Below are 11,218 nucleotides of genomic sequence, written 5' to 3'. Positions count from 1 at the left end.
TAACTGCCCCTCCCAGGAGCCCGCCCTCCCAGGTGCCTTCCCCGGTAACCGCCCCCTTGCCCCGGCTTTCACAGCTCCCAGCGCAGGGAAGCGGCAGCCCCAGAGGAGGCCCCGGTGCGGACACAGCTGCTCCTGGGACGCAGGTCCGCGGGCGCGGGCTGCTCCTGCGCTGGGGGCGGCCCTCCCGTTATAACCGGGGCCTCTGGGGCCACCAGCCCTGAGCGAGAGCGGGGCTCGGCCCGGTGCTGGACTGCTGCGCCCCTTCCCGGGGGCGGTGTCGCACCTGGGGGTGGCGGTGGGGGGCTGGGGGCAGCAGGGCCTGTGCCCTGCGCTCCTCTCCTGGCCTTACCCTCGCCGTGGTATCACAGTCCTCCCTAACAGGCCTGAATAAGGAAGAGCGTGTCCAAAGGATGTTTCCAAGTATATCATTTAGAGTTTATTTAGACTAATTAAAAGATATTACATCTTCCCAACGTAACTTAATGCCTCCTTGTTTTATCACTAAACACCACTGTGTTCAGCCTTTGGCAGCTGGTGCCCTGCATATTTAGCCGCCGTTTGCTGCTTTTACCTCCAAAGGGGCTGAATGTCGGGTCCCTCTTTCCCACAACATTTCCCTATGTTTTCCCATCTGCAATGTTATTTCTGCTCTTTGCACTGAGGTCTCTCTGTACACTTGACCTGTCTGACTAAATGGAGTCATGTGAAAACACTGGCATTTCTGAACTCAGTGACCATCCTTTCTCACAACTGTCACCCCCGCTCTACTAATATACTTACAGGGCAACCTCAGGCTTTCTTACAGTCCGGACGCTGCGCCTCAGGTGGGCTTCCCTCCACCCCAAGCACCTGCAGGATGGTGTTGAGCTGCCCCGCAGCAGCAGTGGGCCTGGCCTACCCTCAGGTGGATGATGAAGCTGAAGATTGCCTTCTCCCAGTTGGCACTTGGACAGTGCAGTGCGAGGAAGGGAAGAGCTTCACTCAGCCCCAGGCAGGTTTGGAGGGTTGCTGCCCCAGGCTGGGAGTGTGCGTGCAAAGCGGATGTTGGTCCTTGGCCGAGGGGATGGCCACGTCTGCCCGGCCTTGGGGCCGTGAGCTGAGATTGGAGCTGCTTCTGCTTGTACAGCCAGCCCCCCTGCCAAGGGCCGGACTTTGGCGGCTCGCACCAGCTCTCCTGCCGTGGGTGCCTGCCGCCGAGGTGCTCCAGCACCTGCCCTGTCCCACTGCTGACTGTGCACGGGACAGCGTGTCAGGGCCTTCTGCCCCTCTGACCTGCCCTATACCCAGGTCTGAAAGGGGTAAGGAGGGCTGGAGCCTCCTCCTTACTCTGTGGGTAAGCGCTGGGTGGCACAGCGCCAGGGCAAGTTACACATGTTTGGAGTGCCCCAGAAGTCGAGGAAACATGCTGAGAACGTGCAGGATGAATCAGAGTGTTGCTGCCTGGCTGCAAAGGGCCACGGGGCTCACGGGCGCTTGCTAGGTCAAGCAGAACCTGCCGGGGCTTGGATGGGGTATGGCAATGGGCCGAGGCAGGAAGTGAGTATATGTTTAACTTACTTTCATTTTTCCTTACGGGGAAACAGCAGCTCGGCCATCTTCTGGGTGCTGCACGCTGAAGGGTGATGGCAGGTAAGTGAGAGCTCAGTAGCGAGATGGGGGCCTGCTCGGATCCTGCTCACCCTGGCCAGCCCGATGTGTGGGGAGAGGCAGGGGCAGGGGACAGGACAGGGCAGGGAAACCTCTGCTTGCAGGCTGTGTGCAGGGACAGCCTCGGAGTCCCAGGCACTCGGGGACACATCCCCTCAGGGAACTTTCTGCTGGTGTGTGGGAAAAGGGGAGGTGGGTGACGGGAGAAGCACCTGGGGTGGGAGATGGGGGAGGGAAGCCCCCGGGGGAGCACCCGGTGTGGGCAATGGGGCAGCAGCACCCTAGGGCGGGAAATGGGGGAGGGGGAGCACTGAGGCTGGGAGATGGCAGAAGGGAAGCACCCCGGCAAGCACTGGGGATGGGCAGTTGGGGGAGGGAGAGCACCCTGGGGTGGGTGATGGAGCAGCAGCACCAGGGGTGGGTGATGGGAAGAGGGATCACCCAGGGGAGCGGCTGAGGTGGGTGATGGGAGAGGCGACAGCGCCCTGGAGTGGAGCATAGGGGAGGGAGCAGCACCCTGGGGGTGGGTGATGGGGCAGCTGGAGCTGTGGCGTGGGGGGTCCCTGTGCTGATGGGGCTACCCTGCAGACAAGAAGCTCCTGCAGGTGCGGACGACCTTCGTGGAGCGCGTGGGGAAGCCCGTGATCTCCGGGCTCCTGGATGACCTGCTAGCACAGCGGGTGCTGAGCTCTGAGGAGGTGGACACGGTGCAGGACCAGTACACGGTGCGTGCTGACAAGGCCCGCTGCCTCATTGACAGCGTGCGCCTGAAGGGCCACAAAGCCAGCAAGATCCTCATCGAGAGCCTCAGGCAGCGTGATGGCCACTTGGCAGAGGAGCTGGGTCTGGGCGCTGACTCGGGTGAGTGGTGCAGGGTCACAGCCTGCCTTGGGTCCTCCTGCTGGGATTTGCCAGGCCCTCTGGGGCTCCCTCTGCCACGCGCTGGGGTGCAAGAGGGAGGCCTGGCCCTGGCAGGGCGGTTGGGAGTCCCCAGTGTTACTGTGCTGCAGCACTGCATCCCCCTTGCCACGCTGCAGGGACAGGGCTCCCTGGGGTGGCAATTTCTCCTGTGGGGCTGAATAAGGACTTCTGAGGGGCAGAGCCCAGCTCCACTTGCCTGTGCACGCCCTGCTGTGTGCGGGGACAGTCTCCTTCTGCTGCAGCCCCTTCCTGGTGTGACTGTGGGGCTTTGTGCTTCCAGGACCCCCTGGCATGCAGCTGGTCTCCCCCAGAGCTGATGTCACCCCTGGGCCCCCCGCCAGCAGCCAGGGCGAGCAGTGGATCCAGCAGTGCTCTCTGAGCGAGTACCGGCGCATCTGTGCGGCAGAGGGAAATCAGGTGCTGTGGGTGCAGGAAAGGAGGGCTGGGAGCATGGCCCTACCATGCACGAGAGGAGGCAGGGGCTGCCAAGGGGATCCAGGGCCCTCGTTGTCCCAGGAGTAGGGCAAGAGCTTTGGGGAGATGCCGTGGGGGCACAGAGATGTGGGTGCTGGGCCAATGGGCTATTAGCTGCCTCCCAAGAAACCCCCTCTACACCCACCCACAGCTGAGCCCAGCCTCTCTCTCTGCTTACAGATCTATCCCATACACCTGCCACGGGCGACACGGACCCGCAGGGCCCTGCTTATCTGCAACATTGAGTTTGAGTACTTGAGCAAGCGGTGTGGGGCTGAAAAAGATGTAGAGGGGATGACAAAGCTGCTGGAAGGACTGGACTACAAGGTGGAAACCCACTTCAACTTAACTTCCCAGGTAAAGTATTGCACAAAGCAGCCAGCACCTGGCCCAGGAGCGATGCACTGTGTTGGCGGCAGGGGGGCTCAGGATGGACCTGTCAGTGGGCAATGTCAGACACCACAGGAACACCCCTGTCCCTTGGTCACAGCTGGTGGCCTGGTCACAGGTTCCTGGTCACAGCTGGTGGCTGGGTCTTTGCACAGCTGGCTGCAGGTCACTGATGCTCCTACCTCCTGCTTGTTTGTAGGAGATGGCCAAGGCCTTGAAGGATTTTGCCTGTTGCAAGGAGCACCAGAACTCTGACAGCACATTCCTGGTGCTCATGTCCCATGGGGCCAGGGCTGGGATCTGCGGGACCAAGAGCAGACACGGCAACACAGACATCCTTTCCCTCGATACCATCTATGAGACCTTCAACAACAAGCACTGCCAGGCACTGCTGGACAAACCCAAAGTGATCATCATCCAGGCCTGCAGGGGAGGTGAGTCCCAAGTGTGAGGGGGATGTGAAGTGAGTAAGCAGGCTGGGCTCTTCCAGGGCAGGTGAGCCCTTGGTGGGAGGTGGGAATGGGAGGCCCCATCACTGACAGGCAATCCTGCTTCCCTAGAGAAAGATGGGTCTGTGCTGGTGAGAGACTCCGAGACAACTGGTCCCAGCTTGGCTCCCATGACCACTGCAGGGCTGGAAAGTGATGTAATCCGTGAAGTCCATCTGGAGAGTGATTTTGCCTGTTTATATTCCTCCACCCCTGGTAACCAGTTCCCAGAGATCAGTTTCAGCTGCGGGGGGAAGTTGGGAGGATGGGGCTCCTGTTCCTGGCACCACAGGCCTCCTGCACACACCTCCTCCTTGGGGCAGGTTGGCCGGTTTCCCTTCTGTGTGGTGCTCTGGCATGTGCTGTTCAGACATTGCTCCAGTGACAGCTGAAGGCAGCGTCCCCGCAATGCCACTTTACACAGCTGCTCCAGGATGCCCACAGATCCCTCTCAGGGACAGCAGCACCACATCCAGGCTTTTGTGCCCTCCTCACGCTGCCTTAGCTGAGGGCTATTCTTCCACATGCATTGGAGCACCCTCACACCATGGTGCTCCCCAAAGAGGAAAGTTGCCCTGCCTCCTTTCCTTGCCCCTGTCACAGACCTCCCCACTGGCTCTACCTGGACTCCTTTCCAAGTAGATTTATCTTATCACAGTGGTTGGCAGAGGAGGGAGGAGGAATAATCTCCTGTAGTGATCAGCTGGGTCGTGGATGGCTCCAAGCCATGCCAGCCTGGCACCTGGCATGCATCAGGAACGCGGGTGGGAGCAGGGAAAGGAGAGATGGGTGGAGAAAATTGCATATCACATCTAGCTTTCCTAGGATCCCCTAACCCATCCTTTTCCCATTCTTTGGCCTGTGGGTCAGATGAACCAAACGTAATGATCTCAGAGAAGGTTCCCAAGTCTGCTGCTGAAGCCCCATGTCCTGTCCAGAGTTGTTGTAGCCCCCATGCTCATGGCAACAGCCCCATCTCCTGGGCTCTCCTCAGCCTATGACTCCCTCATCACCAGCAACCCCCCTTCCTCTCCACAGCCCCAGACTTAGTGGGAGCCCTCTGCCACCTCAGCCCAGGTGCTCAGAGCAAGGTGAAATCACGGTACTGCTCTGCCCCCTCCAGCATTAGTCACTGTTGTGGTGGGAGATACCAGTGCCATGACACTTAATACTCCCTGTCTCCTCAGATACTGCTGCCTGGAGAAGACCCCAAACTGGCTCCATTTTCATCCAACACCTGATAGAGCAATTTAGAAACTGCGCCTGTAACAGCCACTTGCGTGAGCTCTTCCGAAAGGTGGGATTTTGTTGTTAAACGTGTGTGCCAGCAGATGCAGCCATGCTAATGGTCAGAATTACTGCTCTGGCAACAGGGCCCTGCTCAAAGCAGAGCTCTAGCCAAGGCAGGCGATTTCTCTGCAGGCCCCTAAGGAGCAGGCTATATCAGAAAGGGGTCCAGGTCCTCCAGCTTGGCCTGGAAAATCAGCTTGATCTCCAGAGACATCAGAATCCTGCCACATGGTGGGCACACAAGGGCCTGGTGTGTTGGCACAGCCTATGGCATCCCTCCCATCACCAGACACGTTCCTGGGGATGCCCCGCTCCTGACTCCATGCACTGTTTTTGTGCTGGAAACGGAGCTGCTCTCATTTTCCCCACTGTCTCTCTCACCTCAGGTCCAACATTCCTTTGACAAATTTCCTCAGCAGTTGCCAGCAGAAGAACGAACTACGTTGATCAAAAAGTTCTACCTCTTCCCAGGCCACTGATCTCCTCCCAGTGGTGAGTTATCTTTATCTAACACCTCTGTAGAAGCCTTTTGTCTGTGCCCCAAACCCAACATCCTTGCCAGCGGGGATGAGCTGAGGGGATTCTCCAGCACGCCTGGGCTCCAGACCACATGGCTCTGGCTGTATATCCAAAGGGCTTGTGTGCTTGTAGCAGGGACCAAGCAGTGGTCTGACTCTCTCCATCTCCAAGCTGGGTATTTAAAAGACAGGTGCTCAGGGAAGGGTTTCAGTAGCCCATAACTCAGTAGTTTCTCTGACTTGTATTCTTAACAGCTAAAAAATGAGACATGCACAGAGAGAAAGTGTTTGAATTTGGTGGTAACAGAGTGGAAGACGTATGCTTAAGGTGAACACAGCTCTGCTCCAGAGAAATGCACTTCTTCAGAGAAGCGGCAAGAGGAAAGGCCAAAACCAGCTTCGTATCTGCAAAGTTCAGCCCCCAGCAATGCCATACACAGAACAATGTGCTTTCTCTACAGAAACAGTGAATCGTCAAACGAACTACTTTTGCTCCCTTTTGCTAAATGACTGGAATATCCCTGAAATAAAATTGTCCTTGGTCTCCTCACTTCCTTTTGTGGCTTCCAAAAAACCCCAAACAGAACACACTGTTGTTAGGGAACAGCAAAGATACCTGGCACCAGAACACTGAATGCAAGGCTGGTTAATGTATCTCTTAACCATTCCCAAAGAGAGCTTCCAATGCAAGCATGTCCCCAGGCATGACAGATACTATCCATCACCTCCATTGCCACTTCCTCCTTTTCTCCAGATTTACCTATTGTCTAATAAAGAGATTTTCACAGCAGATTGCACCTCTTCTCTGCCTTTAGCCTTTGGTGGGTTGGTGATCATTACAGCTGGCAGCAGTTGCTGGTATATCACCTTCTTCTGGGACACTGGGCAGGAGGTGCAAAATCAGAGAAAGCTTGAGGAGGAGGGGATGACTGTGTTTGGGGCTGGATGAGCAGGCATGCTCCCTGCGCTCCTGGAGACAGACTGCTCAGTGCCTGTCTGCTTCCCCTGCATGCTGGCAGGGCAACATCTCCTCTTGCTTTCTCCATTTCTTCCAATGCCTGATTCATCCAAGTGCACAGCTGCCAGAGGAGAGACCAGGCAGCCAGGTCCTCTCCCAAAGCTGTGTGTGTTAGGGTTTGTCCATTCTAGCTCAGAGGGCAGCAGAGATGTCTCTTGCTGTCCTTTCCCTCTGCATTTCCAGCCTTTGCCCTGGATCTATGCGCTCTCCAGGTCTGCATCTCTTTAGGCTGAGTCTGCTGTCTATGGCTGTTCTTACTGCAGGGTAAAAGCCTGCTATGTAAAAGGCCTTTATGCCCTACCCACACAGCTGCTTTTGGAAAGAACAAAAAGGCAAAACCTGCCCTCAGGCACCCACCCCAAGGGATTTCTGAGCACAGGCCCAAAGCCCAAAGCACCAGGTTGGTTGTCCATGTTCCAGCTATTCTCTCCTTGCAACACCCCCTCACATTCTCAAAACATCTCCCTGCTCAAGAGGCAGCTTCCACCAGTCCCCAGTCCTCCCTCTGCCTTGGACAGCAGGACTCACGGCATTAGCGCCTTGGCTGCTGCTAGCTTGAGACACCCCTTGCTTCCCTGTACCACAGGCTTCACCCTATCTTTCTAAGCAGCCCAAGGCCAGAGACTGATTCTCCTGTTCCTCATGTCCTACATGCAGATCAGACAAAAAACCAAACTCCATGCAAGGACTCTGAAATGGGGGGAAAGACTTCTCTAGTTTCCCTGATAACAGTGCACAGCTGCTTTCATCCATGAATTTGTCCACCAGAAGTGGCTGGTCCCCGAGGCCAGCTCTAAGAGAGGAATGTGCCATCAACCATGCTTCTCGCCCTGGAGTGAGACACTGATTCCCCTTCCTCTCCTGAGGCATCATCAACACTGGCTTTATCATTTAACCTCTGAGCTAGCATGTGCTTTTATTAATTGCAGACTGCACACCTCCTCTCACTTCCTACTCAGTTCTGTCCTTCCATGAACCCATGGCCAGGGTCTGCCCTTGACCATTGCACTGGACCCTGGCAGGCTTCAGGCAGCCAGGTGGGCTCCCCACCTACACTTCACCCTGCACTTCCCCTGGCTGCTGAACACGGCCCCTTCCTGCAACATTTGCCCTCAGTCGGCAGCTGAGCTGAGGCACTTTCAGTGTGCACAGGGAAACACAAAGGGTGCAGAAAGCCCCAGGCTTGCATTTGCTTCCCCAGAGATGTCACTGTGGCCCTTTCTGAAACCTGGGCACAGCAAAGTTACAGCACTGGGCTTTGATCCCCAGATGAACAGAGAAGGGTCTCTCCATGCTACATTCTCTCTCACAGGATGAGATGCTTCAGAGGAAGGCATAGGAAGGATGTGTTTCCCTCTGGGAGCCATGAAAGATCCTTATATTTGCATCTTACATGTGATGCTCCCAGAGCCTGGTGTGTTATGGGCCCAGTGCAGCTCTAGTTTCCCACCAGTGTCCCCTCAGATAAGCAAGACCCTGTTTCCTCTGCCTGCTAACACCTTCCTCAGCCTCCACGGCCACAGCCAGACTGTTTTCTGCCTCAGCATTGATTCAGCTTTATTTCAAGTTCTGCACAGTCACAGGCTGCTCTGCAACTGGGTGGTCCAGAAGCAGGAAATCATTCTGGGCCCAACACAAGAGGACAAAGCCGCCCTGATGGACTGGAGTGCCCTCCCTGAGGGCTCTCCTGTCCCCTTATAACATTTGAGACATCCGAGTGCAGCCCCTGGGACTGTATGCTAAGGATGGACAGTGTCCTGGGCTAGTGAAACCCTGCATCCCCACGAGCTGGCAGGGAAAGGTCAGAGAGCAGGGCAAGGCAGGGCATCTCAGCTCCAGTTCTATCTGACCTGAGGTGGGAGATGGCTCTGCAGGCAGGATCACACTGCAAAGGGAGCGATGGCGTGGAAGGTTCTTTTCACACTGCCCAGGAGGCCTGCCTCATCTCCCAGAGCTCCTCAGGTCCCATGTGGTCCTCGCAGAAACTGTAGTCCCTGGCTCTATGGTGGTGGCAGGAAATTGAGGATGGCAGTGATGAATTCTTCAAACTTATCTTGATGGACTATGTGGCCCGCACCTTCAATGAACTGGATATCTGCCTTCGGGAAGAGGCGCTGGATCTCTGGGTAGTCTTTGGGGCTGAAGGACAAGGGAACATACCATGGGAAGCATGATCAGGGGTCCAACCAGACATCTTCCCAAGCAGAGGGATCCTAGGTCTGACCACATCTCCCTTCTCTGCAAAGGAAGCCCAGGGCTCCCCCCAGACCCCCTTTGCCCTTCAGTGTGTTGGTGGCACTAGCCACTGGAAGCATAGAGCTCATTTTAGGACCTTCCCCATCTCTGGAGCTTCCTCCCAACCTTGGCAGCTGCAGGAGCAGAGCGCAAGGGATCAGACCACAGCCCCTGACAAGCCTCTCTCCAGTCTCACCTGATATAGGGCGAGTTCGATCCTCCCAAGAAAAGTGCGGGGCCTGGATAGGGCTTGTGGAAGACAGGGAAGCTCATGATATCCGACAAGTGATGGGAAATAGCTTCCAAGTTTACCCGCCAGATGTAGCGGCCCTCCATCTCCACCAGGTTGGTGAGAAGGAACTGTCTCAGCTGTGCCAACTGCCACAAAAGGGGAACATGCCAACAGATCATACACTCTTCAGTAGGAGCAACAAGCCCTCAAGATGTCCCCCACCCATGGGGTGCCAGGCACCCCATTCTGCTGGATGTGCGTGCCGTGTGTCTGTCATATTCCCCAACATCAGTGCAGGCCTGGCAACCTAGCAGAGACGGTGAGTGAGCAGGGGTGGAAAGAGCCCAGCTGGGACCATGGCCCTAGAGGTGTGTGCTCCAGTCCCAGGGACAGGATTGGAGAGAAAACCCCATCCAAGCAGAGGAATCTCCTACCTGGACAACTGGACGCAGCTGATCATCAGCCAGCCGGCGGGCTGCGGAGCGTGGCAGACCATCGGGGACGTTCACTGACTTCATGGCGGAGATGTAGGCAGAGAATTCAGAGACAGCTGTGGTTGAGCTGGGACTAATGTCTACGGAGATCAGGCGCTCCACCAGGTCTGGCTGGGGACACAAGCAGGACAGCTGGAAGCGAGTTTAGATCTCTGTCCTGCTCTAAGCAGCAGGACAGTGCACAAGGCTCTGCCCACAGCCAGACCCCCAGAAGGCCTTTAGTTCCCTCCTGTCTCACCCACCAAAGAGCTGCGACGGAAGACTGCACGAGCAGCAAAACTCCATACGTGCTTTCTTGAGTTTCTGTTTCCCCATGTCTTGGCGCATGAAATCTCAAAAATCCCTTGCAATCAGTGCAACAGGGAGCTGCCAGAGGGACAGGGCACAGCATAGGCCAACGGCTATCAGCATAGGGATGGAGACTTGGTGCCATTCCTACAGACCACCCTGAAGCATTGAGGGGGGCAGCACAACAGACCCATGATGGAGAAAAGCCATCCCCTCCGGGCTTGCAGGCCATGACAACACTGGTGAAAAGCACCTGTAGGTGCCAACCCCCTTCCTACAGAGTCCTGGGAGTCCCGCAAAAGGAGCAGCCAGCTGTGCTGTGCGAGCAGCCACCCTGATCCCACTCCAACCAGCAGGGCCTGGGGGGCCCCCAGGACATGCTGGCAGGTGCACCAACCCGCTGCAAGGCCAGTGTCATGGCTGTCTTGCCCCCCATGCTGTGTCCCAGGAGGATGCACTTGGTGATGCCCAGGCGGGCCAGGAGGTGCTGCACGTCCAAACTCATCACTTCGTAGGTCATGAGCGGGCTATGGGGGCTGCTTCCGTGGTTCCGGGCGTCCAGCGTCAGCACCTAGCTGGGCAAGGGGGCACCGTGTCACTGGAGGATGACTGCCAGTGACATGCTGCCTCCCCTGGGGGCCACGATGGCCACCGACACATTGGTTAGTGGCACGCTGGCCCGCAACACGAGGGGTGCCCGGTACCACAACAGCCAGTGGCTTGCCGCGTCCCCGCGCCACGACGGCCGGCGGCATGCCGCGTCCCCAGCACCCAGGCCGTACAGCGGTGGTGCCCGCAGGCGATATGGGAGGCCCTGGGGTGAAGATGGGCTGAGCGTGTGGCAGCGCCTGGGGAAGTGTCAGCCCTGACCCCTAGGCACACTCTGCCCCATGGCCTTCCTTGCTGCGGCACAGCCTCCCCGCACCCCGCGCCTTGCCCGCAGCGGGACAGGCCTGCCCGCAGCCTCACCTTGCTGCCACTGCGTCGTGCCACTGCCTTGGCCACTGTCTGGAAGTTGCCGTGGCTGCCAAAGAGCCCGTGGAGGATCACCAGGGGCGGCCGGGCCCCGCTGCCCTCCAGCACCTCGTGGGCCAGTGGCACCGCCCTGCAGGCAAAGGGGTGGGGCAGTGTGGGGCGGGGCCATGGCCTGGGGCGGGGCCAGTAGCACCACCCTACAGGCAAGGGGGCAGTGTGGGGCGGGGCCATGGCCTGGGGGCGGGGCC

General features: G+C 57.6%; 2 protein-coding genes across 5 annotated transcripts; one reads left to right on the top strand and one right to left on the bottom strand.

Annotated features, from left to right (window-relative positions):
• The first annotated feature begins 283 nt into the window (after positions 1-283).
• On the top strand, positions 284-6,518 carry LOC112965025 (caspase-1-like). Of its 4 annotated transcripts, XM_026063699.1 has the most exons (11): positions 284-420; positions 783-991; positions 1,584-1,629; positions 2,236-2,508; positions 2,849-2,985; positions 3,223-3,399; positions 3,632-3,866; positions 3,993-4,136; positions 5,108-5,217; positions 5,597-5,702; positions 5,984-6,518. In XM_026063699.1, exons 3-10 carry the CDS (start codon positions 1,623-1,625, stop codon positions 5,687-5,689), a joined length of 1,176 nt encoding a protein of 391 aa, XP_025919484.1. In that variant the 5' UTR covers positions 284-420; positions 783-991; positions 1,584-1,622; the 3' UTR covers positions 5,690-5,702; positions 5,984-6,518. The 4 variants fall into 4 exon arrangements, with proteins under 4 accessions (XP_025919484.1, XP_025919483.1, XP_025919482.1 ...); XM_026063698.1 differs by having other exon boundaries at positions 284-991; XM_026063697.1 differs by lacking the exons at positions 284-420; positions 783-991; positions 1,584-1,629 and adding an exon at positions 1,357-1,536 and having other exon boundaries at positions 2,253-2,508.
• Positions 6,519-8,281: 1,763 nt separating this feature from the next.
• Positions 8,282-11,053, bottom strand: ABHD11 (abhydrolase domain containing 11). The gene is made up of 5 exons (XM_026063702.1): positions 10,965-11,053; positions 10,393-10,570; positions 9,648-9,818; positions 9,178-9,359; positions 8,282-8,885 (listed from the first exon to the last, which is right to left on the bottom strand). Exons 2-5 carry the CDS (start codon positions 10,513-10,515, stop codon positions 8,747-8,749), a joined length of 615 nt encoding a protein of 204 aa, XP_025919487.1. The 5' UTR covers positions 10,516-10,570; positions 10,965-11,053; the 3' UTR covers positions 8,282-8,746.
• Positions 11,054-11,218: the final 165 nt, after the last annotated feature.

The sequence above is a fragment of the Apteryx rowi genome, unplaced genomic scaffold, assembly GCF_003343035.1.
Source record: "Apteryx rowi isolate R43461 unplaced genomic scaffold, aptRow1 scaffold_20, whole genome shotgun sequence".
In the NCBI taxonomy this organism is placed as follows: Eukaryota; Metazoa; Chordata; class Aves; order Apterygiformes; family Apterygidae; genus Apteryx; species Apteryx rowi.
The sequence above is the reverse complement of the archived record's forward strand: the minus strand, read 5'-3'. Positions and strand labels throughout refer to the sequence as shown.